Below are 26970 nucleotides of genomic sequence, written 5' to 3'. Positions count from 1 at the left end.
GGAAAGGTATAGTGCCAGAGAAAGGCTTTCCAAAAGAGAACTGTATTTCTCTGCTTTCAAAATATAGGGCCTTATGTAGAGTTTGGAGGAAGGGATACTTCACCACAAAGAGGTCAAAATACCATTCTTAGTATTACAAGTGTTAAAGGCTATAAGGCACTTGTAAAGCGGCAGCTGGAACATTCACCGCCTTCATTACAGATGATAATGCATTTGCGGCCGACATAGCTCGCGGGTGGGGGCGGTTGCGGTGGGCGCGAGAGGGGGGAGTCACACGGAAGGGGGCATGAAAAAAAAACCTTACCTTGAGGCCGGGTTCCGCGTCTTCTCTGCTCCTGCTCTCCTGCCTCTAACTCAGACAGGAACAGGAAGCAGGCAGCCAGGCTCCCTCCCCTAAGCCAATCAAACGCTGCAATGCAACGTTGTGATTGGTCTGAGCGCAGTGGCACGGCACTCAACCATGGGCTGAAGGGGTAGACATGTTCTCCATGCAGGCAGCGTGCATGGAGAAGGGGAAAGTGCGCATGACTGGTTTGGGCGGCCCGAGAGGGCCAACCAAATAGGCATTGCACACTTAGAAGTGGAAAGACCACTCCTACCCTGCCCTGCTCCGTTTAGCAGAGCAGCACCACCCGCAATGAAAACATAAAATGGTAATAACTAAACGTTATAACATTTTATGTTTTTGCTTCTCGCACTGCGAGAAAGCAGTGGGCGACGCTCCTCCACCATAGCGGAGGAGCCGCCACTATTTTCAAACTCTCAATAAAGCCCCTAACTTGCCCTGCTGACTTTACCTCGGATATCCACACTCTACACCTGTCTAACACAGCCCAGCGGCTGCTGCTCAAAGACAAAACCACACAGACATGCTCTCTCGCACTAAATGCATCTGTTCCGCCACAGACACCCACGTGCTGTCATGTAAGTGGGCAGAAGTGCGTCCACGCAGCGAGCACAATGGGCTGTGTGTGTTTTTTTTCTTCCGAATTCGGCTCTGACAAGACGCCTTTTCCTGCTCGTCGGTTGTAAGCGTCTTGCGGAGGCCAACCAAGGCGGCGGACATAAAAAACACAGAGAAGAGAAGAAACGAACGGAAGCGGAAAGAAACTGCGTGAATGTAAGATAGAGCGACAGCCAGAAACTAGAGAGAGAGAGAAAGGGTGGAGAAAGAGGCAGGAGCAACAGCGCATAGAAGAAAAGTTGTGAGGAAATTGGGGAAAGCAAGACGGCAAAACATAATACAAAGCGGAGATAGTGGGGTACAAGTATTAGGGCTGGGGAAGAAAACGAGGGTATGAAAGACTGAGAGAAAGAAAGAGCTCGGAGAGTAGACAGAGTGTGAGACATTCGGGAGGTTAGGTAGACGAGCTAGAGTCTGGAGGGAGGGGAGGCAAGGCAAAGCTGGACGTCTGAGCCAGGCGGGGGAGGCAACCGAGAGTAACCCGAGCCGGCGAGCCGGCAAGAGGGAGCGACTGGAGAGCAAGAGAGACAGCAAAGGGAGAGCAAACCTAGAGAACGAACCCCGCCGAGAAGCAGGGAGTAACAGAGACAGGAGTGCGATGACAGAGTCGAGGGATAAGGGAGAGTCGAAGAGGAAGACACGGAGAAGATGAGAGCGTGAGAGAGAAGGAAGCACGGACGGCAAGGAAAACAGTGAGATACCCAGGGTGGGACGCTGGCAGGAAGATGGAATTGATGCGATAGCATGCATTCGCCTGCCAAGAAACTTTTTTTCCAATGGAAACAAAAACTCTGGACTTGACTCTTTGAAAATGCCTTCTTCCCGCGCCTTCTTGCCCTCCTGAGGATGTTTAAGCTACCGAACCAGTCAGCTGTGTACGCATGGCGCGAGCTCATTTGGTGAGCATCTTTGGGTGACTTGGCTGGCTCCTGGGCACCGGCCGGAGATGGAACTGATAGAGCTGCGAGACATGGGGCCGATCGACCTGGCAGGTGGCCAGAGGACCCGGGGCACCCGCCTGGAGCGAACCAATGCCCTGAGGATCGCCCCCAACAAGGCCCCGGACCTCTTGGCCAGGGTGCGGAGACTGCGGCTGCTGGGGGAGCAGAGCGACCCCCGGCTCACCAGGGACCTGGGCGAAGGCCACCGCTTTCAGTCCTGCACTCACACTCAGCCGGCCTGGTGTGACCTCTGCGGGGAGTTCATCTGGGGTATTTACAAGAAGAGCCTCCGGTGCACAGGTGAGTAACCAAGCACTTACATGACTACTGGTATCTGTGAGTGAATTGGTTGCACGTTCTAAGTGAAGGGAACTGAAAGTTGACTGCACAGAATGTAGGAATTAAGATTCTGCTTGTAAGTAATTGGCAGATTGGAGGTTTAGAAATCCATCGAGGTGATCAGAAAAATATTTTTTTGTTTTTAATTACAATACATAACATGTCGACACGTTTCTGGAAGGGCGAGATTTTGATCGATACCTTATCACTATTGATCTAAACCTCGATCTGGTCGACTGAACCTTTGTTGCCTGTCATTGAGGGAAGAAAGTGCATCTCTTACCAAGCTAGTTCACCCAATAAAGGACCTCGCTCCAAAAGATCACAAACAACTTCTAGCTTTCAAAAGTTTATTGTAAGGTTAGGATAAGCTGCAAATACAGGCATCTCAGAATGAGATTCACGAGATACACAGGTCCAACTACATACATGTGCTCTCTGAAAGCCCTCAGACGAGCAACGGAAATTACCAGCACAAGTTCTAAGAATAATAAAGCTATCAGCATTGACGCATATTGAGATCTCTCCTTCATTTAAGTTGGAGGAAAACACACAGGTTAGGCTGTCCCTACCCTGCTCTAGATGGTATCCCTACTTAACCAAGTCTCAACCTAACAAAAGGTGTCAGCAGTGAATGACCCCCAAGGGAAGTCACTCACTCTTAGTCTCTTGGTGAAAACCTATAGTTCTCCAGTCATGACCCCTCTCTGCCTACCCATCCGCTCTCTAAAGGGTCCTCAGGCATCTGCTCTAACTCCACCCAGGGGTGCTGTTCCTAATACAAAACAGTCAACAACATTTGAGACGCCCCTCGTGAGACGCCCCTCACGTGGTGTAGCTTCTGGCTTTTTCCATGCTGCTTTGTATTGGGCCTCATACGTTGGAGTTGACCTTGCTTCTCAGACTCTTCTCCGGCCCGCTGATACCCCTTAAACATTCCGGAACCCTCCTCCATGTCTGGGCCGTCTACTGAACAGACCTCTATTCATATTATTTATAATCGGATCCTCCCTTCTCTCTTGCAGACAGACATCTGCAGCCAAGAACCCAACTCTCATAGACTTCCAAAAAGGTTCGCAACATTTCTCATAATGCTTATAGCATTCAACTTCTTCATTAATCAAAGCATGTTAATACTCTTATTCTATTATTCAGTAAACACATCTATAAATCATGGCCCATTAATGCAATGACCAAAACATTAGTTCAATCTATGTCGTGGAAAGAAACACCTTCCCCTTCCCTTCTAGCTCTGGCCCTGAGGCCTACCACGTTCTGCGTTTAACCACATGCCATCTTACATTTTAGCAGCTACACGACATGGATTCAGGAATAATCACATCTAATAAAATCATATAGTGTCACACATTTCTGTATTAGTTCCACTTCTACTTAAATCTCTACATTAGCTATACATTCAGAATATAATTGCAGATACTACTAGCACTCATGGCATTTCTCCTCATGATTTGTGCTTACTACGGGTAAGTGTGATGCACTCATACATTTAGGTCAGTTTGCGCTCTCTCAGTTCCCCCCTTTGATGACCTCTCGGGGTCATCACTAACATTTAAACTGCAGTTATTGCTAGCATAACTTGTCTCTGCGTTTCCAGAGCCCTCAGACTCCTGTACTGATTATCTTGTATGGCAGCCAATCTCTGCAGCTGCTCTCTTTGGGCCCTTTCTGACCTTCTTGCTCTGTACCATTTGAATACCCTCACCAATCCCCACAATATGATCCCACAGATCAATATTATGATGATAGGTTTTAGTATATACCACACAAAGCTTTTGCCTAAGGTGGAGATCCACCCTCCAACTTCACTCATTCCGTGGCCCACCTTTTCCCAGACATTTTCTCTACTCAAGTCTTCGATCTCCTTGTGAATATCAGTTATGTTCCTAATAACTTTCTCAAGGGGCTTTGAATTGTCTGGAATGTAAGTACAACATTCCTGGACCTTCAAAGCCTTACAGACTCCGCCCTCTTTTGCTAGTAGGACGTCTAACGCAAGACGGTTCTGAAGAACCATAGCCCTTATCGATTGCATCTCTCCTTCTACCAGCATTAAGGACTGAGCAGTGCTGGCAGACAACCTGTCGACGACTGTTGCCAGTCGTCTAATTTTAACATCATTAAGGATTAGTCCCAAAAGAGGGAACATAGCTCCAAAGACATCTCCAACCATTTCTGCATCTCCTATATCTCTCCTTCCCCTCGATGATGTCTTGCCCTCGATGATCTCTAAGTCTTGTGCATGATATATTTTGGGGAAAACAATTGCTAGGTAACATGATCCATACCAGTTGTCAGGTAGTCTCACGTAGGCATTTCTTCCACATACAAAATACACATTTGGAATCACTTGCATTCCCTTCAGGAAATCTTTAGTATAGTACTCTATATTGAAAGCATGTTCACAGCTGACTTCTCCCACGTATACATTTTCGTAATACGTTTTGGCTCGGTGAAGACATAGCTTTCCTTTCTGCGTCTTATCTAAAGCTATTGGACCACTACTACCCTTTCTCTTGTGTGCCTTCTCTTCCTCGGTCCAATCTGTTTTCCATTGTCCTGATTTTTTCAAAATCTTTTGTCTCCTGTAACGATCATCCACCTGCCCTATGAACTTCTTCTCGACTTCTGACACTTTGCATGTCAGGTTATTTCTACGGGCATGTGAAGTATCTAAGGTAATCCAAGGAATGAAGAACTTGGCCAGTCTGTCTTCACTCTTCCAGTAGTCCCATTTGTTCATCTGCTTATAATTTGGGACTTCTGGCAACACTGAATCATAGTTGGAGAAATAGTATTCAAAACTATCTCTCCCATAAAATATACTAAGCAGTAAGCTACATGTAATGCCATATGTCAGCGGGAGGTGATGATATCTAATGCCTTCATCTACAGACGCCGGCAACTGCATGCAGACGTAACAGTCCTTAACCTCCATGGCATCCACGTATTCATATAAGAGTTTAGCATAAGCATTTGACCTAAAGTCTCCTTGGGACTCATCTACGTGTAACCTGCGGGCTTCTGCAGCTAATAACGCTTTCTCTTGAGTGTTTTCCCTTTTCTCACCAGCAACAGTGGGTGTAAGCGTTTCTACAGATTTCACATCAGTTACCTTCGCCTCTTCCTCATGTCCCTTTACATAAGAAATTGTTACCACTAAAGCTATTAATATTATCACTCCTACTATTAGTGTACCTATTATACATTTAGCTCTGCGGTTCTGGGTGCCGGCTTCCATTTCGTCAGACAATATAGCTCTCTCTTATCTTGGCACAAGTTCCTTTCTTCTCGTTCCTTTACAGTCTCTTTTTACTCCTTTTGTCTTTAGAATCCACACAACTGGAAGCTGACAACCTTCTTCGCAAAAAGTCCTTTAACAGTTCAATAAAGACAACCCTAGCCCTTCTCCATCAACTCAAGGGAAGTTCCCTAATATTCTCTGCTTCCTGGGCGCTAGGTAATCTTCTTTTTCTGCTCGCTTTATTTACAAAGTCCTTTAAGCATCTACTATCAGGTTTGTGCCTGCAGCTTCGATAGCAAAGTTCAGTATTTCCAAACGAAGATTGTGCTCTTCATGGGCTGTTATCGTTGTACCAAAGTCGGGGAATTGCAATTCTGAGAGAAACATGTGTTTTAACTTGCTGAGGCGGGGAGGTCTGGGGAGCATGAATGTTAGTGACCCTTCTTGTTCGACTCCGGGTACCAACAGTCGTATTTCCACGGTGACGATGGGCTCAGAACTGGACACCACCACCGCTCGAATCCTCCCTGTCTCCTGTTTCAAAGACATTTGTCGCCAGATATGTCCACTCAGGGGTGGAGTATCTTCTGCTTGGCACACGCACTCTTCTTGACCTTCTTCGGTCCGGTGCTTCAGCGCCCTGAGCACCTTCTTCCGGGTCTGAGTCTTCTGATATTGGAGGAAGGGTTATCTCTGGAGTTGACCTCAGGCTAGAGCTCCTTCTTTGCGGCCAATTAGCTTCTCCACGTGCCCTTCTACTCCTTCTCCTTCTTGTCTGTTCTCGCTCTCTGTCAGACCTGTCAGTGTCTGACTCGTACTCCCAGCTACTTTCTCCTTCTGTAGCGTCGTCTGTTTCGCTGTTGTACTGACCGTCCTCAGCTTGGTCAGACTCGTTCCCTGCTTCCGCTGGTACCTCTTCAGCTTGGCCAGCCCCCTCTATGGCTTCTCGGTCCTCTGCTGGACGTCTATCCGAGAGAGGAGCTGTTTCTTCCCGAGGTGCTGGAACCCTTCGCGTATGTGACGCGTGGATCCAATTGGGCAGGCCTCCCACCTTCACAGCCGTATTCGCGATCAGGATGATCTGGAAGGGCCCACGCCAACGAACATCCAAGCAGCTTCTTCTCACATGTTTTTTCACCAGGACCCAGTCCCCAGGGTACAGGTCATGGCACGGGCCCTGGCACGATGGAACCTCGGCAGCCTGCACCTGAAGGGACACAGAATGAATGGCGTCAGACAGCCCCTTACAATAGTCCAGGATCATATCATCTGTGATATTTAACAGTGCAGTAGTTGGGACAGATGGCAGCCTCATTGCTCTCCCCATTAACACCTCATGTGGTGACAACCCCGTTCTTCTGTCTGGGGTACTACGAAGGCTCATGAGGACCAATGGCAGGGCGTCAGGCCAACTCAGGGTCGTTGAGGAACACACTTTTGCAATTCTGGCTTTGATCGTGCCATTGATCTGCTCCACAATTCCTGAGGCTTCTGGTCGGTAACTGCAATGCAATTTCTGATCTATGTTCAGAGCCGCACAAATCATCTTCACAAGCTCGCTGTTGAAATGCGTTCCCCTATCTGATTCCAAAGAGGCCGGCACCCCGAAGCGCGGAATGAGTTCCCTAAGCAGTAACTTGGCCACTGTGAGGGTGTCGCACCTACGTGTAGGGTATGCCTCAACCCATCTGGAGAATACACAAACAACCACCAGGACATAGCGGAGGCGGTTGCACCTCGGCATTTCAATGAAATCTATCTGCATTCGATTGAATGGACCTCCAGACCTTCCTATGTGGCTCAGTGCAACTGGTGTTCTTTTCCCTACGTTCAACTGCTGACAGGTCACACAACGCTGGCACACTGCTTCTGCTGCTATTCTAAACTTAGGATTGTACCAGGTCTGTCTAAACACTCTCAGCATAGCGTCTCTCCCTAGGTGTACGGGACCATGTATGTGTCTGGCCATTGGGCTCACCATCTCATTGGGCAACACTGCTCTGCCGTCTGCTGAGACCCAAAAATGGGACTCACCCACTACACATCCTGCCTTTTCCCATGTTTCTTTTTCAAAATCAGGAGCATTTTCTTGCATGTTTGCCAGTTCGTCCCAAGTATCAACAGTTTCCAATATCATGGCTAATTCAGTCCTTACATTTATTCCACCCACTTCCACCTCTGTGAAAGAGTACCCTTGTTCTGCGCAATACCGCGCGACTTCGTCGGCATATCTATTGCCTTTCGAGACGAAGTCCTCATTCCTGGTATGTGCGGTGCACTTTACAACTGCGATACCTGCTGGACATTGCAACGCCTCTAACAACAGGCGCACAAACTCTCCATTGCGAATGGTAGAGCCTGAAGAGGTCATGAACCCTCTTTGAGACCATAACTGCCCGTAATCATGAACCACCCCATAACCATATTGGCTGTCGGTGTATATGGTGACTCGAATTTGATTGCTTGCCAAGCAAGCACGTGTCAAGGCAATAATCTCGGCTACCTGAGCGGAGTGTACTCCTTCCAGGCACCCAGCTTCCACCACTCCAGTAATTGTACAAACAGCGTAAGCTGCTCTCAACTGCCCAACTTCGTCTCTTACACATGAGCCATCGACAAAGAAAATTTCGTCTGGGTCGGTCAGTGGCTCATCTACGATGTCGGGTCTGGGTTTGGTGCATAGTTCAGTCACATCGAGGCAGTCATGGTCTGTACATTCATCATCATCCTCGATATCATTTGGGAGTGGCATCAAGGTGGCAGGGTTCAAAACAGAGCATCTCCTGAGGGTCACATTCTCTGCAGCAAGAATAACTTGCTCATAGCGCGTGAGCCTGCTGTTGGTCAGATGCTGTGTTTTGGTCCTGGTCATCAACAGTTCAACAGAATGGGGCACGCACACCTCTAACGGGTGCCCCATGACGATATTTTCACATCTCTCAATGCTGACACCCGTTGCAGCAACGGATTTGAGACATCCGGGCAACGCTGCGGCTACTGGGTCTAAAGTAGCCGAGAAATAAGCAACTGGTCTACGGGCATTCCCATGGATTTGGACTAACACAGACAACGCGCAACCTTCTCTCTCACAACAGTAAAGCAAAAATGGTTTATTGTAATCAGGCATTCCCAATGCCGGAGCACGACACAGGTCCTCTCGCAGCTGTAGGAATGCCATCAAACAGTCTTTGTCCCATGGTACCGGATCGCTCACCTCCTTATGCGTCAGTTTTTGCAAGGGCTTTGCTTTCAGTGAAAAGTTCGCGATCCACTGTCGGCAATAACCCACCATCCCTAGGAACATCCTGACCTCTCTCTGTGTCTTAGGCGCATTCATTTTCATGATCGCCTCTATCCTGTCTGGTGACACCTTTCGTTTGCCTTTCTCTATTCTGTGTCCCAAGTACTGCACTTCTGTCAGGCAGTACTGCAACTTTCCCGGGGACACCTTGTGCCCATTGGCAGCTAGGTGATTTAACAAAGCAATGGAGTCCTCCCTGCAAGCTTCTTCTGTTTCTGACGCCACGAGGAGGTCGTCTATGTACTGGACCAGAACTGACTTCTGGGGCAGCACTAGACTTTCAAGATTTTTCTTCAAAAGCTGGTTAAAGATCGATGGGCTCTCTGTATACCCCTGAGGAATACGACACCATGTTAGGACGCGACCTTCCAGCTTAAATGCGAAAAGAAAATGGCTTTCTTCGTCCAGAGGGATCGAAAAGAAAGCCTGACAAAGATCAATCACAGTGAACCACTCAGCTTGGAATGGAATCTGAAACAGTATCACTGATGGATTCGGTACCACTGGACAACACGAAACGACTATGTTATTAATCTTTCGAAGGTCCTGTACTATCCGGAATTTCCCATTTGGTTTCTGCAGACCCATAATCGGGGAGTTGCATGGACTACCCACGATTTCTTTCAGTATTCCCTGTTTAATCATGGACTCGATCACGGGTTTTATGCCTGCAATCGTTTCTGGAGTTAATTTATATTGGGGTGTTCTTGGGAACTCAGCATGCGGTTTCACTACAATTTTCACTGGGTCCACCCCTTTGACCAATCCAATCTCTTCCCCAGTGAAGTCCCATACTTCTGGTGCCACTGTCTCTCTCAAGTCCCAGGGGAGCTCATCTACTGTCAAAGTAGGGTACAGCTCCACGCATATTCTTGAGTTTGCAACTTTGAAGTCTGCGTCATCATCATTGGTCAATACCTCCACTCCCTGAGGTGTACAGTATATTGTACAATTCAATTTACACAACAGGTCTCTGCCTAGCAGACACACAGGACTTGAATCGCAAACCACAAACTGGTGCTCATCGCTGTACTTCCCTATTTTCACCTGTACCGGTTCTGTCAATTGGCTGGTTATTCTCCTGTTTGCGACCCCCACCACTTGTATGGTCTCTCCAGACATGGGCAGGTCTGGAACTGCAGCTGATCTGATCGTGGACCTAGTGGCTCCTGTGTCCACCAGAAATGTCGTGGGGCACCCTGCTACTTCTGCTTCGACATAGGGTCCCCTCTGGTCCACCTCCAAGGCTGCCCCGAGGGTGCAGTCTTCTCTTTCCACTCTCTGTCCGGTTAATGGGTCCACATAATAGCACTCTTCTCCTTCTACAAACAGGGGCATCTGTCTATAGGTCTTACCCATATTCCCTACTCGGGGAGGTTGCGGGAACTGGGCTCGGGGAGGAGCCCCCCCCCCTTTGAGCACCTTTCCCTGGTATGGCGTCACCCCTCTCGTAGGCGCGCTCTGGACCTCTTCCTCCTCTTCCTCTTGTTCTCCTATCTCTACATTGTAGGGACACTCGCGTTTCCAATGCCCCACCTCGTTACACTGGTGGCACCTAGTCGTTTTCTTCAAGGCAGCTATGTCTATTCTGGGTCTAAAGGTGGAACTCTCCTCATTGCCCTTGTTCTGACTATACTGCTTCTTTCCTCCTGTACCTGTTCCTTGCTGCTGTTGCTGCTGTCCCCCCTTCCCTGCTGCCTGCATCTGTACCACCATCAATTTTTCTTTTAGTTTCTTAGCCTTGGAGTCTATCTCATCACAGCAGTACCTGGCATATCTCAGTATTTCGTCTAGGGGTCTATTTTGCCAACAAATCAAGTGTTGCTGAATCATTAAACTAATATCCGGTCTCAGTCCCAGGACGAACTTGGACACAAATTGCCCTATGTCTTTTGGATCCATTACATCCAAGCCGCTATACTGTTTAAACGCCTTCAGCAATCTCTCATAATATTCGTGGACTGTCTCTTTGGGTTCCTGTCTGGTTCGGTCTATTTTGACCCAATCTATGTCTTGCATTGGCACTTTCTCTTTCAGCCAAGTCATCACTCTCTCGAATTTTGCCATCACAATCTCGGACGGCCCATTAGTCTTAGCATCTCTCTCCGGCTCCGTTGTGGGCCACTCAGCGCTAACCTTGCATGCTGTCCACAGATCTCCTGGTACTACAATGTCAAACAGCGTGTTCAGATCTATCCATAGGACCTTTGAGATTTTTACAAATCTCTCAACTTGCTTGTACCACTCCACTGGGCTTTCCCGCAATTTGGGGAAGGAGGTGGTAAAAGCAGCTAAATCTCCCCTACTCCAAGGGACATGTACATAATTCCCATTTGCGACTTCACGCAAAGGGTATGCTTCTATTCCCTGCAGCCTTCCTGGTGTCGTACCAAGCGTGCTTCTCCTGACGGTCCCTTTCTTGGACCACCTCTCTTCCCACTTATCTAGTGCCCTCCATGTCCTTATTCCAGTGATCAGTTCCCTTATGTGCGTTTTCAGCCCGATCGTTCTCCTCTCATCTAGGTCTCGATCTGTATAATGTAGCCTGTGGTTACCCTGTAATGCTTTGGTTCTTGACAGGTCCACCATATATTTGCCTGCTAGTTCGACTAACTTCTCATGGATTGCTCTCGCTTTTCGAGTGATGTCCTTTGCCATATACAGTATTTCATCCTGCTCATACATTTCCATTCTTTCTAAAGGCAGGGTACCATCTACCATGTCATCCAGGTCTGACCTTAAGCTGGCGACATCGAGTCTCTTGGCTTTTATCTCAGCTCGCAATATGTCTTTCGAAGGGGGCTCACTGGTCTCCCTACCATCCCAACTCCGAGCTCTACGTTTGGGCTCGGGAGAGTTAATGAGTGCTCTCCCTTGCTCCCATCTCTCCAGGTCCCATGCTCGGCCATCCGATCTCGGAAGGTGATGGAACACGGGCCTGTTACCCCCACTCTTGCTCTGCCCACTCTCTCCTGCTTCTCTCCTTTCACCGTACTCCTCTCTGTTATTTTCCCTCTGGTCGCTACTCTCCCTTTGCCTAGTATCGCTCAGTATCCGATACGATCCTTCCTGGTTCCCCATATTCCCTGGGCTGCGCTCGTTTCCGTCATCACAGGGACTATGGTGCGACCTCTCACAACTCCCATTCAGTTCTCTGGTGCCGGGCACACAGTGGGTACACTTAAAGCTGTTTCTGTACTCTTGCGTTCTCCTCTCCCCTTCACTGAGTATTGGGCGCGCCACCCCTCCACTCCCGGGGCCCCCGTTTTCCAGGTCCGTTCTATCTCCACTCCGGGCCCAATGGGTGACTCCCCTACTATCTCTCTCTCTCCAGTCCCACTCCGGGCTGCTCTCCCCAGCCCCGCAGTGAGTCCGAGCTCTGCTGTCTTGACTTTCCCTTTCAGCTTCTGCAGCTATGATGCTCTTGTGAGCCTCCACTGCCTCATCCCACTTCTTCATGTACTCATTTAGCTCTTGAAAGGATTTTCGTCCAGATCCCCTCAGATCCACTGGCCATCTAGGGCCCCCAGGATCCCCTCCTGGATCCCCTGCTGTGTGCATCGGGGTGCTCCACTCTCTGGGTATCGGCATCTGACTTGGGGAATTGATCGTATCGTTCCTCCTTGCCGTTTCTGCTCTTTCTCCGTCCTTCCGTACCCGTTCTTCCCCTCTTGCTCTCTCTGGGTCATATATCGATACTATAGGACCTATGGTAACAGGTACCTGTAGTGCAGCTGGTAATCCGTAGGATGTGGCGCACTCCGTTTCCGGCGCTCTTTGTACCACAAACCTCCCGACTACCTGTTGCACCTGACTAGGCTGGGACAGCTCTTTCTTTGCCTCAGGATCCCACTCTGAACTGGGAAGCGGTCCATGCTCTCCTGCATTGCCCCCCTTTCCTCTTTCACTATGCTCGACCTCTCCCCCTGCTCTATTATACGGGGGTGGCCTGTCTGTCAATAATCTGTTTATCAGGCTGTCCTCTGTTTCGCTCTCATCATCCTCTTCTAGGGGGCTTTTATTTCCGGGCACCTCTAACACTGGGTACAGTTTATTTACTTCCATGTTATGCACTCTCCATCTTTTGGCATCCGCATCCCACCTGGCATCCTGCACTGCCCTTACCGATCGTTTCACCCTTTCTTGTCGTCTGTTCATATTTTTTTCATGCGCTGCCCTAATCCATGCATCAAGGGCTTCAAACTGGGTCGGTCTAGGCAAGGGTCTCATTGAGGTCATGACTGATTTTAATCGATGTAACACCTCTAATCTGAACGTCCCGTACTTCGGGAACGTCAGTTCCTCATTTCCTTCCGTAATCTTACTCCACTCTGATATCCAAAGGATCGTATGCAGCCCAACATTCACTGCCATGTAACGAGCCGGCGTACCCTCCGGCGGGGCTTCTTCCCCTTCATCCGATCCCCGCTTCTCTTTTTTAAACGCCGCTCTCAGCCATTTAAAACACTTCATAATTATGCGCACAATATCCAGCCTCGCTACTCTGTTTACTTCCTGATGACAATCCACCAATCCTAACGCGGCTTTGCTAACTTGGCCTATCGCAGCGCGGTCTTTCTCCGGTCGGCCAATCCCAGCCCGACACTTTCTGACGTCTTTGCTAGCTGGCCTATCACAGCGCGGTCTTTCTCCGGTCAGCCAATCACTGCGCGACACTTCCTGACGTCACTTTTCTCCGCTTCGCAGCAGCACCCCTCCTTTCTCAACTCGTCTCCCGGTCATGCATGCGTCTCATTCATACACCGAAAAATGACTACTTCCGACCAAGCGGTCACTTCCCTCGACTGTACGTCCACAGTCTATATGTAATTGTCAACACAACTGACGAAATGTCTATCGTCTCTCTGATAGGTTGCTTACACACACAGTAACCTCCGACCAGCGTCCGTTACTCACGCACTCACTCTTACGTTCCCCCTATCTCGGTCTTTCGGGTGATCAATGGTACCTCATGACCCCCTTCACACTAGTTGACAATTACTCTGGGTGTCCGATACACCCGAACCACTTAAGCTCTCCTTGAACTTAAGATTTCCACCGGTTGCGCGCGCTCACAACCTGTTCCACAGTCACTCTACAGACATTCAACTCCGCCAGACATTACAACATAGATACAATACAAAAACACCGCAATCTAACACGCATGACCCTTTATACTCACTCTCGACCGATACTGCTGCTTTTTCTGTCTCACGTCATCCGGATCTTCTTCGGCGGGCGGTTCTTCCGATCATCGATCTCTAGGGGCCTTGGGGTAAGCTAACCTGGCCTAGGTCACCGTCCTCAAGAAGGCAACCATCCTCTATAGCTACCAACTGGAAGGGCGAGATTTTGATCGATACCTTATCACTATTGATCTAAACCTCGATCTGGTCGACTGAACCTTTGTTGCCTGTCATTGAGGGAAGAAAGTGCATCTCTTACCAAGCTAGTTCACCCAATAAAGGACCTCGCTCCAAAAGATCACAAACAACTTCTAGCTTTCAAAAGTTTATTGTAAGGTTAGGATAAGCTGCAAATACAGGCATCTCAGAATGAGATTCACGAGATACACAGGTCCAACTACATACATGTGCTCTCTGAAAGCCCTCAGACGAGCAACGGAAATTACCAGCACAAGTTCTAAGAATAATAAAGCTATCAGCATTGACGCATATTGAGATCTCTCCTTCATTTAAGTTGGAGGAAAACACACAGGTTAGGCTGTCCCTACCCTGCTCTAGATGGTATCCCTACTTAACCAAGTCTCAACCTAACAAAAGGTGTCAGCAGTGAATGACCCCCAAGGGAAGTCACTCACTCTTAGTCTCTTGGTGAAAACCTATAGTTCTCCAGTCATGACCCCTCTCTGCCTACCCATCCGCTCTCTAAAGGGTCCTCAGGCATCTGCTCTAACTCCACCCAGGGGTGCTGTTCCTAATACAAAACAGTCAACAACATTTGAGACGCCCCTCGTGAGACGCCCCTCACGTGGTGTAGCTTCTGGCTTTTTCCATGCTGCTTTGTATTGGGCCTCATACGTTGGAGTTGACCTTGCTTCTCAGACTCTTCTCCGGCCCGCTGATACCCCTTAAACATTCCGGAACCCTCCTCCATGTCTGGGCCGTCTACTGAACAGACCTCTATTCATATTATTTATAATCGGATCCTCCCTTCTCTCTTGCAGACAGACATCTGCAGCCAAGAACCCAACTCTCATAGACTTCCAAAAAGGTTCGCAACATTTCTCATAATGCTTATAGCATTCAACTTCTTCATTAATCAAAGCATGTTAATACTCTTATTCTATTATTCAGTAAACACATCTATAAATCATGGCCCATTAATGCAATGACCAAAACATTAGTTCAATCTATGTCGTGGAAAGAAACACCTTCCCCTTCCCTTCTAGCTCTGGCCCTGAGGCCTACCACGTTCTGCGTTTAACCACATGCCATCTTACATTTTAGCAGCTACACGACATGGATTCAGGAATAATCACATCTAATAAAATCATATAGTGTCACACATTTCTGTATTAGTTCCACTTCTACTTAAATCTCTACATTAGCTATACATTCAGAATATAATTGCAGATACTACTAGCACTCATGGCATTTCTCCTCATGATTTGTGCTTACTACGGGTAAGTGTGATGCACTCATACATTTAGGTCAGTTTGCGCTCTCTCATTTCGCTACAAAGACATTAAACATGATGCTTCATCAGGACCTATTGCTTTTTTTCAAGCATTGCATTTGTGAACAACTACTCAATTAGATTAAACACGAGGTTTCGAATGAAAATCATTTGTCTTCAAGGGGGGCTAAGTATCACGTTTTTAAAGTGAATTAAAAGGGGTTCATTTATGGTGATATTTCACGGTGCACAGACATAATATCGACTCCAAAATATCGTTTGGACATAATATCGACTCCAAAATATCGTTTGGAGAAAATATCGACAGGACAGAATATAGACAGCCAAAATATCGTTTTTAAGGTAAGTGAAGTAATATCGTTTTTAAGGTAAGTGAAGTAATATCGTTTTTATTTTTAGGGTTCAGGGTCAGTTTTGGGTTTTTGGGTAAAGGGGTATTTTTAGGGTTCAGGGTCAGTTTTGGGTTTTTGGGTAAAGGGGTATTTTTAGGGTTCAGGGTCAGTTTTCAGTTTTTGGGCAAAGGGGTATTTTTAGGGTTCAGGGTCAGTTTTCAGTTTTTGGGTAAAGGGGTATTTTTAGGGTTCAGGGTCAGTTTTCAGTTTTTGGGTAAAGGGGTATTTTTAGGGTTCAGAGTCAGTTTTCAGTTTTTGGGTATTATTTTATTATATTTTATTACTATATATATATGTTTAATAAATATGAAATAAAAAAATATTTATTTAACTTTCATTAATTATTTAATTATTATAAGTTAATTTAAGTAATTTTAAGTATATTTTAGTAATTAATTATTAATATTAATTTAATTTAACACTGTTTTTAGTAAATACGATATTTTTTACAACTATATTTTTGTAAACGATATTTTTAACTCGATATTTTTGTACTTACCTGTTTCGATATTTTGACTGTCGATATTTTCTCAACGATATTTTTGATGGTCGATATTCTGTCCGTCGATATTCTTTCAGTGATCCATATTTTACAAAGGGATTTCGTTTGTGCAGCATGATAACCCCCTCCCAAGTGTTTTCCTCCTTTCTGGTTCTGGCGTAGCAGGCAGCTAAGCTACCTTTCAATGCACCATACAACAAGTGATATAGATATTGAGGCTCTTTGTTGTGGATTACACAAATTGGATTTCCTTCCAATTTGCTGATCTGCTGGTGAGTAGTTTCTCTCTCATAGGGTTGGCTCAAATACCCAGAATAAGTACTCACTGGAAAGTTATGTATTGGTAGATTGCACTGTTCTTATAGATGATGCCAATATTCTGTCTATATGTCTGAGGCATATACAAAATAAATATCCGGTACTTCACAAAAATTGGTATATTTTCAATTTTATTTACTGATGGCTTTGTAATCTTGAGATTTGGATGTCAGGCAGTCGGGTCAGTGACAGGCCTTCGGTGGCAGTCCGACCCCTGACATCCCTTCGCTCCGACCTTCCGCATTATGATGCTGGCATTTGGACCAACCTCTGTACAACGCAAGACCACCGCCTCAGCCAGGATCCGAGATCCCAATGGGGCAGCGGTCGGAGCTGCGTCCTAGAATAGCGGCATTGCCAGGGCAGGCCTGCCATCAGGATTACAATGTCTCTTTCCAACAGCCTTTTCATAGCGGGAACACCACCATGAAAAGGTTGACGGAAACATATATGGGACCTCAAACAGAGCCCCCATCCATTGTGGACCACTGAAAAGTGGCCCTGGGGGCACATGTAGTGCCCCCACACACCTCCGTGCACGGTGTGCCATGTACATGGAATACGGTGCACAGACGTGCAGGAGGTGTTGCCAAGTGGCAGCATGAGCTGGGGCCCTTTTACATGGCCGCAGCATGCCCCCCTCAGCGTTCTGACTGCCAACCCAGCGGTTACATCATAATGCAGCAATCGGACCACCAGCATGCATGTCAGCAGTTTCCGACCCTCCGGCATCATAACGATGCCCTAAGTCACAAGGAATCATATACCACGTACACAGCCACTAACCACCCACAGAGTTGGAGTCAAACCTCAAGCACCAATGCTGTGGTCCACTCATCTCCTGACACCCCATGTATTCAGGCATCCTTACCTCCCATTCCGACTGGAACGTATCCCCCTCCTTGCTGAATAAAACTCACAAATCAACCAAGGATGATCTTTGCAGGCACACCACCACTCTTTTTACTTGCTAATACAGCACAGATGAAGATTTCAGTTGACCAATTGCAAACTTTGTACTGGATCTGTTTATGGTGCATATGTTCTTCCAGGGTTTTAAGTGGGTTTAAAAAAGTGGGGGAAATGCTAAAAATGGCGTGGTCTAAAAAGGGCCTCTAGTAACCCTTTCCAAATGGCATGTCCTATGTAATTTAGGGGCGTCGCCTTAAAGCATGTAAACTAAAGTCTTGTGCTTTCTCTAGTGTGTCATTCGATCAGTATTTTGGAACCTCTCTATGAGTTTTCTGTTACTGTATCGAAATATCCAAAGTGTCAGACATGCACGTCCAATAAGCCCGAACAATTGGTTTTTCCAGAGCTTGTTTGTTGTATCAGCGAAATGAATAACAACAATTATTTTCTGCGCATAATTAGACTTGTTTCAGTTCTGAAAATGTAAGACTGTGACTTACATGTTACTGAGGTCTGTGAAAAGGATAGTGATTTGAAGAGTTTCACAACCTCTCCACTTCTCTGCTTCACCCTTCTTTCCTCTGTAGCCTCTTTGCTTGACACAGCCTTTTCTTTCCCCCTATTTCCAAAATCATCAAACGGTATATTTCACACTTCATCTGATTCTTCTTCTTCACTCTCTTTTAACTCTCTCCTGCGTGCACATCCTTGTATTTTCAACCACTAGTCGCCCACTCACCTATAAGGACTGTATTGTCATTTGATTTTGCACTGTAAATTATTTGAAAGCTCTGTACCACCTTCACACACTTTTATTTAGAATCGCAATTACAATGGGGATTTGTGACTACTACTCTGTACAATCTGCAGAGAGGCCAGGGAATGGATGAGCATGTATCCGGAACACCTTTAAACCCCACGGACAGGCACTGTGAGAAACTAAACACTGCATTTAGCCTCAACTCTAACGTGCTGCGTTGCCCACCCACAACCTGAGTCACAGGGACACTTACAGGTGACCAAGTTCACTCTATGGCGTAATGTGCTGATCAAAAAAGAAAACCACAGAAAACCAATATCCTGGAAAAAACAAATACTATCTGGAAAGTAAATTAAATTAAACGCTTGGAATGAAAATATGAGCTACCTCTCTGACATGGTTTGTCCAACCGGTTTGTATAGGAATTGTCAGAAATCTATCAATGCTTTTCTTTGTAAAGTTACGGACAGAACATTGGTCCCGATAGGGACTCGGTTCAATGTCAGCTTTCTACTGCTGCCAGATCTCAGATCCGAAGGGACCTGCTCCACCTAAATCTCTGGGTTTTCTACGTTGACTCACAGCAGCCTCAAAGAAAAAAATAGGAATTAAGGTTAACTCAAAAAAACTCAACTAAAACCAGTGGTCACCTTTGGACCCTAATAACAGTTTCCAAGATGCAACCCAAATCAACTGCAATTTTCTCCTTTCCATTTCACTCTAATATGTCTGAACGCACGAGGTACTCTCGGATCGATCTATTGGGAACTATTTTGAAACTGTTCAACTAGAATTCCCTTTACTGCTAACAATTCTTTTAGGATTTTTTTCCTTTGTATACGTGGCTGGTGTCTTCTCTCAGCAGGAAAAACTATGGTGTTCCCACGGGTACAATGATTGTGTCTTTGTGGAGTTTTTATATGTTGAAGTCTCTCTCTCTCTCTCTCTCTCTCTATATATATATATATATATATATATATCTATACTACTATTATAAAGTGAGAGCTGAAACCTTTGAGGTGGGTAAACTCAAGTACAGCACCAATCACAACACCCAATACAGCATTGGAAAGGGCAGTTGCAGCAGAAGGACATAGGCTATGCAGACGCCCACTATATACATTTAAAAGGTAAAAGAACCGTGCCAGCAAAGTAGTCCCTTCTGGGTGTGTCTGCGTTGTGCTGGGGGCGTGACAAATGCTGGGGGCGTGTGCCACGTGGGTTGTACATACAAAATAATCATATCGTGTGCTGTGGGCGTGTGCTGGGGGCGTGACAAATGCTGGGGGCGTGTGCTACGTTCCACCCTTCATGCCATGTGGGTCGTCGTGTGCTGTGGGCGTGACAAACGCTGGGGGCAGCATGTCTGCTCTGGTGCGCTGTCACCCCCCGCTTTGCCTGTCACCACTCGCTTTACAATGCAGTAGGCGTCTTAGAATGCACACGCCCACACACAACAACGCTGAACAGCACGCACACCTCACGACGTGCACAAACGCTAATCTCACTGTGATGAGATTAGCGTTCGTGCACGTCGTGAGGTGTGCGTGCCCTTCAGCGTTGTTGTGTGTGGGCGTGTGCATTTTAAGATGCCTGCTGCATTGTAAAGCGGGTGGTAGCGTTCGCCGTCCTTCGGGTAAAGCTTTTTTATGCATTGTAAAGCGGGGGTAGCGTTCGCCGTCCTTCGGGTAAAGCTTTTTAATACCCGGATAACGTCGGGACGGGCAGCTACTATATATATATATATATATATATATATATATATATATATATATATATATATATATTCTGCATTCCGTCGCCTCACCTCGCTCTGGAATAGCAACCAGCCAGGGTAAAAAGCACTCGGACACGGACCAATAAAGTTTCCTTTTTTCCTTTATTTCGTGCAGGTAAAGTCCATGACGTTTCGGCTCCACGAGCCTTGTTCACATGACAATGTTATTTAATCGGTTTCAGCCTTTTAAAGTGCCAGTGAAGATTGTATTGACGTCACGTGTGTGTGTTTAAGCAAGGACATAGAAAACATACTGCGTTAAAACTTACAATAGCATTGTAATAACGGTTAATCCGGCTCTATTAGTACAAGTATAACAGTAATATACTCAAGCGTGGGTCTTGCAATGGCATTGTAATAATGGTTGACCCCGCTAAATTTGTACTTTCATAACGGTAAAATACTCAAATGAGGGTCTGGTACATAGTAATAACAATCCTATAGTCATATATACATATATACAAATATACAGATGTGCATTATCACTGTTCCCGGATAAGCAATAGTCTCGTTAAATTCATGTCAAACACATGTTTAGCTAGAGGTTTCTATATATTCATATTTTTGCTCATCCAATTAGGTCAGTATCCCAGGTGTCCCTCTGCTTAAAGGTCTAGATATCTAAACCTTTGTGCTGGGTTCTCAAACCTACAACTTAGTGATTTTATAATAAAGTGCAATATATATATATATACACTACCTCTGCGTAGTTAGTTAGGTCAGAGTTTCCATAGGAAGAGCTTTTGTTTTGCTTGCGCTGTTTGATGAATCTGCACAAAACTTTCCAGAAAAAAAGTTTATCCACCTCGGCTCCTTCTTGGAATGTTGTGTGCTGATCCGTCAAGCGGGGCCAAGAAAAAGAAGTGGATGGGGTCTCAAAATATTAATTTCCCATGTTAATTCCCTTAGGAAATTTTACTCTTTGATAAAGAAAAAACAGCTGCATGTAATTACATCAACTTTGGCAAAAATTTAGAACTTTACTTAGAAGATGTGCTTTTTTATGATTTGGTGTATATCTGTTCAGTTGTTTTTGAGAAATTCACATTTCAAGAGGTGCTAGGGTTGGGCGAGACAGGGTTAAAAAGTTTAGTGTATCTGGAAGGTTGGTCCCGCATGAATCATTTGCACTGAAAATTCAAAAATTAGGGCACTCTGATTGGCTGAGGGAGCTTTTCTTCTGTCCACAATTTCCATATTTCGGTACCACAATCTGATTGGCTACCAGCAATTAATACAGCCAGGCCCTGCAGCCTACCCCCCTCCTCCGGAGGCCATGTGCAGCATGCCGGTGGCCACCCTTTGCAGAGTCACTGCAGGTCCTGGCCGGCGCCATTTACCAGATATAGTTTACTTAGCTAACTATAACTTATGCCTCTGCCATTCACTACTTATGACCTCACATATTACATCACTCATGGCACATTAACTGACATCATTAATGACATCACTGATGATATCATACAGTCACTGTCCTAAGGGGTTTGTGGACTTGAAGTAATTCAAGAAGATACCTCCATGGACAATTTTCTATTCATGTTAAAAAGACCACCTTTGTAAAAACGTCATATGACCCGCAATTTTAAGTCATGAGATTAACAGGTGTACGTTTGCCTCTGAAAAGACACCTTCTGTCAACCCCAATGCACAACCCTACATTGTTTAGTAAAATAGACTACACCCATTCCTGAGATGGGCACAATGGTATATAGCCTTAGACCCAAGCTTACAACACCAGCATGAGATAAACCACCTCTCAGTGGGGCACTCCTACATTCTACATCATTCAACAATCTACAATGCCTCAAAATCTTCAGCAAAGTTCTGGAATTAAGCATGTACACCGTATAAACATCCCTGTTGCATTGAAGTTGTCCATAGCACCATTTAACAGGGGCATGTGCCCAGATATCCACCAGTGGATAACCTATTGTCAGCAGAAGCTTGGGCCTTTCTTACAAAGATTTTGGAACAGGCTTTGGCTTTGAACCTCAAAATACAATCAAACATATATGTATGGGTGAGCAAATGAATGTGAGAGCAGCTGTATGGGCGAGTGTGTGCTTGTGTCAGTGATTGTATAGGTGAGTGAGTACGTGTTAGTATCTGTATGAGTAAGTGTAAGTGGGTGTGTATGTAACTGTATGGGCGAGTAAGTGGCTGTGTGATTAACTATGGGTGAGTTATTGGTTGTGTGAGTAGCTCTACGGGTGACTGACTCAGTGTGTGAGTAGCTGTATGGGTGTATGAGTAGATATCTCAGTGGGGTGTATTAGTGAGTGAGTAGGTGTATGAGGGTCTGTATGGGTGAGTGAGTGGATTTGTGTGTAGATCAATCAGTGAGTGGCTGTGTAATAACTGGTATGGATCTCTGAATGGATTTGTGAATAGTTGTGTGGGAGTGGGTGTATGAAAGGTTCTATGGGGGTGTGAGTTAGTGCGTAAGTGATTTTGTGGATGATGTCATCAGTGATGTCATCAGTGATGCCACCGACCAAGTCATGAGTGATGTAACATGTGAGGACATAAGCAGGGCATTACGGGGGCACAAATTATAGTTAGTTCAGCTAACTATAACTGCTGAATTTCACTGGTTGTGTACGAGTGAAACCTGAGATTAACTGTAACATCCCTGTAACCTTTGTTTTTCTCAGTGAATTTCTAAGGTTTTTTAAAATTTTGTTTCCTAACTATAACAGCTCTGTAACCTTTGTTTTTTGCAGTGAATATCTACGTTTTTTAAAATGCTAATTGTTAGCTATAACGTCCCTGTAACCTTTGTTTTTTTCCAGTGAATTTCTATGGTTTTAAGTAGAATGGTGTCAGTAGAGTGGTGGAGAAAGGGGGTGGGGCCTCTGACCAGTTCTCAGGAATACCGCTGTGTAGGACTTACAGAAAGTACCAGGAGGGCTTTTTGGGGGCCTCATTCTGCTGTGTGGGACTTTGTGGGCGTGGGAGGGGAGGAGGACGGGGGTGTGGCAACAGTAACAAGTGGAAGACCAGAAGGTTTCTTTAAACTGGGTTTTATTTTTATGGTTCGACGTGTTCTGAAGGTGAGCCTCTCTCTTGCAAAGTCCAGCTTATCCGTGGTGGCGGTGTTGTAGGGCCGAAGGTACTTCAGGTGGACTTCTTCTCCTCCCACTCGGATACGCCGTCTCAGGACCATAAGGGAGAGAGTGTCAGGTCCGCTCCACAGGATCCGAGTGATGAATATAAAGCCCACCTCCAAACGTCACAAACACTCTGACATTGTGTCAACAGAGGATTTGAGCCATTAGGTGAGGGGAAAAGTAAAATAATAAACAGGGAAGGGAAGGAAGGGGACAGCTGGGAAGGGATGTACCTGAAACGACAGAACATACAAGGGTAAGGCCACCTATCGTGCAACACCGTAACATCTAATGTACTGATATGTAGACTGAATACCTGTGAGGAAAAGGCAGGACTTTCCTACTGGTTGTTTTGCTGTTCTCTTTTTAGATATACAAACGTGAGACCTATAAGGAATACACATAGATTAGACTCATTGCATTTCTCATATACTAACACGCTTATTACCCAAACAGAACCCTCTTCTATACCTTGAACACAGCCTATGCCTGTATGATAAGGGATTCCGTGTGAGTTTCGCCACCATGAAAGAAAACCAATAAATGACAGAGCACTAGGCAGCTGTGTACACGTCTCAATCCAGGACACGGTAATGCGTGGGAAGCAAAAACCACTGCACTCCGCTCCCTCGAGAAAAGCACCCTCTGAACACCAGGCAGTTCCCAGGTACAAATGAAGAAAGAGAGCAAAAGCAAATAAATAAGGGTGTTTGAAAAGAAAGCGGAAATGTTCCAAAATGAAACAACACAATCTCCTAGAAGTTACTGCTCCTTATGGCAACGCGCAGCTGCGACCGCTACAGCGCTCCTTGAGTACTGTGAATACTGATCGTCCCATAAACCAAAAGCAAATACACAAGCGCTTGCACTGGTTGCGTGGAGCTGCGACCGCCCCCGCGCACCGCCTCCTTCAGGAGTAGCACACAAGTAGATTCAAACAAAAGGAAACACAAGATAGAAGACACGGCAACGTGTGGCTTCCTACCACTCCGCTCCGCTCCTCAGATAGTCCAATAACAAATAGACAAAAACGCGGCAGTTCCTTCACTGCGCGCTCCAATAACAAACGGCAACGCGTGGATCCCCACAGCGCTCCGCTTAATGACGGAGAAGATACCGGCGAGGGGCCGCTCCTACCTGACACGCTGAGAACACACAGCAACCGTCCAGGACGAGCCCCTCCGCCAGCAGCAAGGCGCGACCTCCTTCCTCCAAAACGGATGCCAGGAAACGGAATAACACGCAACAGGATGCGTGTCGCCCTGACTGATGTAGCCTCAGCCGGGGCTTCTGGGTAATGTAGTTTTCTCCTCATTGTAAGTCTAGAGAGGCATTCGTCTCGCGTTGCGCTGTACTGCAGGCGCCCCGACGAGACCTGACAGTATGCCCTCCCTTCTAGCGCCTACTAGGACCAGGGCGCAGAGGGAACCTTCTGTGGAAGGAACGGATAGCCACCGGAGCGTGGATGTTGGACTCTGGTTCCCAGGAATCGTCCTCCACAGAATATCCCTTCCACGACACCAGGTACCAAAGCACCCCCCTCCTGTACTTGGAGTCCTTGATGCTCCGCACTACATATTCGAAACCCCCATCACACAAAACCGGAGGAGGCGCCCTGCGCCTTTCCGAGAACGCTGGCTTCAGCAGATTACAGTGGAATACTGGGTGGATACGAAGCGAACCAGGCAGTTTCAGTCTGTACGCCACCGAGCTGAGCTTTTTTACCACCACATACGGCCCAATGTACTTAGGGTGAAAAATGCTGCGGAGTTTGAACCTGATGTTCCTGGTCGACAGCCACACCCTGTCACCCACTGCGTACGTTGGTCCTTGTCTTCGGTGTCTGTCTTCGTGTTTTTTGTATTCCTTCTTTGCCTTAATCAGATGGGACCTGATTTTCTTGTGCACTGTCTGGATCTTCTGCATCTGGCTCAAAACCGAAGGTTGATCTGCTATACCACTAGGAAGGGTAAGGGGAAGGACCTTGGCATCATACCCATACGTTGCACAAAACGGAGACACCCCCAAAGAACAATGCCAGGCATTATTATAGGCCACCTCAGCCATCCATAATAACGAGACCCATGAGTCATGAGCGTCTGCAGCATAGCACCGGAGATATTTTTTAAGGGTTTGGTTCAATCTCTCCGTTTGACCATCTGTTTGCGGATGGAAGCTGGTAGATAGAGAGGAGCGAATACCCAGGGCCTGACACCAAAACCTCCAAAACCTGGCGATAAATTGCGGACCCCGGTCTGATACAATGACTTCGGGTATCCCATGTAGCCTGATGATGTTGGTCATCAGTAGCTGGGCTGTCTGTCCCGCTGTAGGCAAATTTACACAAGGGATGAAATGTCCTAGTTTGGAGAGGCTGTCTACCACCACTAGGATGGCGGTCATACCCTGATCCGGAGGTAAACCTGTTACAAAGTCTATGCTGATGTGTTGCCATGGTCTGTTGGGGGTAGGAAGTGGACACAACAACCCTTTCTTTTTTCCAGTCTCTGTTTTTGCCATGGCGCAGACACTGCACGATCTTATCCAAGCAACGACATCTTTTTTGATCGTGTCCCACCAAAAGTACCTTTGTAACAACTGAACTGTCTTACACACCCCTTGGTGTCCCACCAAGTGGGAATCGTGACACCATCCAAAGGCAGTCTTTTTTGAGCGCTTCGCTTGGGAGGAACAGCTTCGCGTTTTGAAAAGGGAGGCCTTTATTAAGGGTGCGGCCGCTCCCCTGGGTAGCCCACACGACCCATTCTCCTGGGGTCTTTGCTCTCCCAACGCGATCCAAGAACGTATCAGCATGGATTACACACAACACCTTTCCAGGTTCCACGATGGGTTCCAGCCTTGCAGTCTCTGTTGACACCCCCCCTTGTTGTTGTCGAGATAGGGTATCAGCCTTTCTGTTGTCAGCCCCAGGACGAAAAGTGATCACAAAATCGTATTCCGAAAAATAGAGCATCCACCTCATTTGTCTCTGTGTGAGGTTGCGAGCAGTCTTCATATACTGCAGGTTTCGGTGGTCGGAATACACAGTAACAGGAAACGCAGCACCCCACAGGTGCTGACGCCATTCCTGAAACGCCTTTTTGATAGCTAGCAGTTCTTTCTCAGCTATAGTGTAATTCCTTTCTGCCATGCTAAGCTTTTTTGAAAGATATGCCACTGGATGTAATTGGCCCGTGAGGTGATTCCTTTGAGACAAAATGGCCCCTACAGCTTCATCCGAAGCGTCAGCTTCAACGATGAAAGGATGTTCAGGTTTGGGGTGGGCCAAGATAGGAGCAGAAGTAAACGCGTCTTTCAGGGTCTAAAAGGCTCTGTCGGTGTCCTCTGACCATCGAAAAGGGACCCCTTTTCGTAACAACCTAGACAGAGGAGCAGCCACCTGAGAGAATTGTGCTATGAATCGGCGGTAGTAATTAGAGAACCCTAAGAAGCTCTGTACCTCCTTCATGCTCGTCGGTATCGGCCAATCCTGCACTGCCTTTACTTTCCTGTCGGACATCTGTAATCCAGCATGACTCAATACCACTCCCAAGAACTCCACTTCAGTCACACTGAACTCGCACTTAGACAATTTACAGTATAACTTGTTCTCACCCAATCTCTGCAAGACATGGGACACATGTGCATGATGTTGTACGGTGTTGTCCGAATAGATGAGGATGTCGTCTATGTACACAACAGCACAGACATCCACGAATTCTTTCAAAACAT

General features: G+C 46.6%; 1 protein-coding gene across 1 annotated transcript in view; it reads left to right on the top strand.

Annotated features, from left to right (window-relative positions):
- The first annotated feature begins 1135 nt into the window (after nucleotides 1-1135).
- RASSF1 (Ras association domain family member 1) overlaps nucleotides 1136-26970 on the top strand; it is a 315149-nt gene continuing 289314 nt past the window's right edge. Inside the window, exon 1 of the mRNA XM_078661270.1 lies at nucleotides 1136-2205. Within this exon, the coding sequence (XP_078517396.1) occupies nucleotides 1911-2205 (295 nt within the window). The 5' untranslated portion in view covers nucleotides 1136-1910. The remainder of the gene's footprint in view (nucleotides 2206-26970) is intronic.

The sequence above is a fragment of the Lissotriton helveticus genome, chromosome 9 (genome assembly GCF_964261635.1).
Source record: "Lissotriton helveticus chromosome 9, aLisHel1.1, whole genome shotgun sequence".
Lineage (NCBI taxonomy): Eukaryota > Metazoa > Chordata > Amphibia > Caudata > Salamandridae > Lissotriton > Lissotriton helveticus.
The sequence above is the reverse complement of the archived record's forward strand: the minus strand, read 5'-3'. Positions and strand labels throughout refer to the sequence as shown.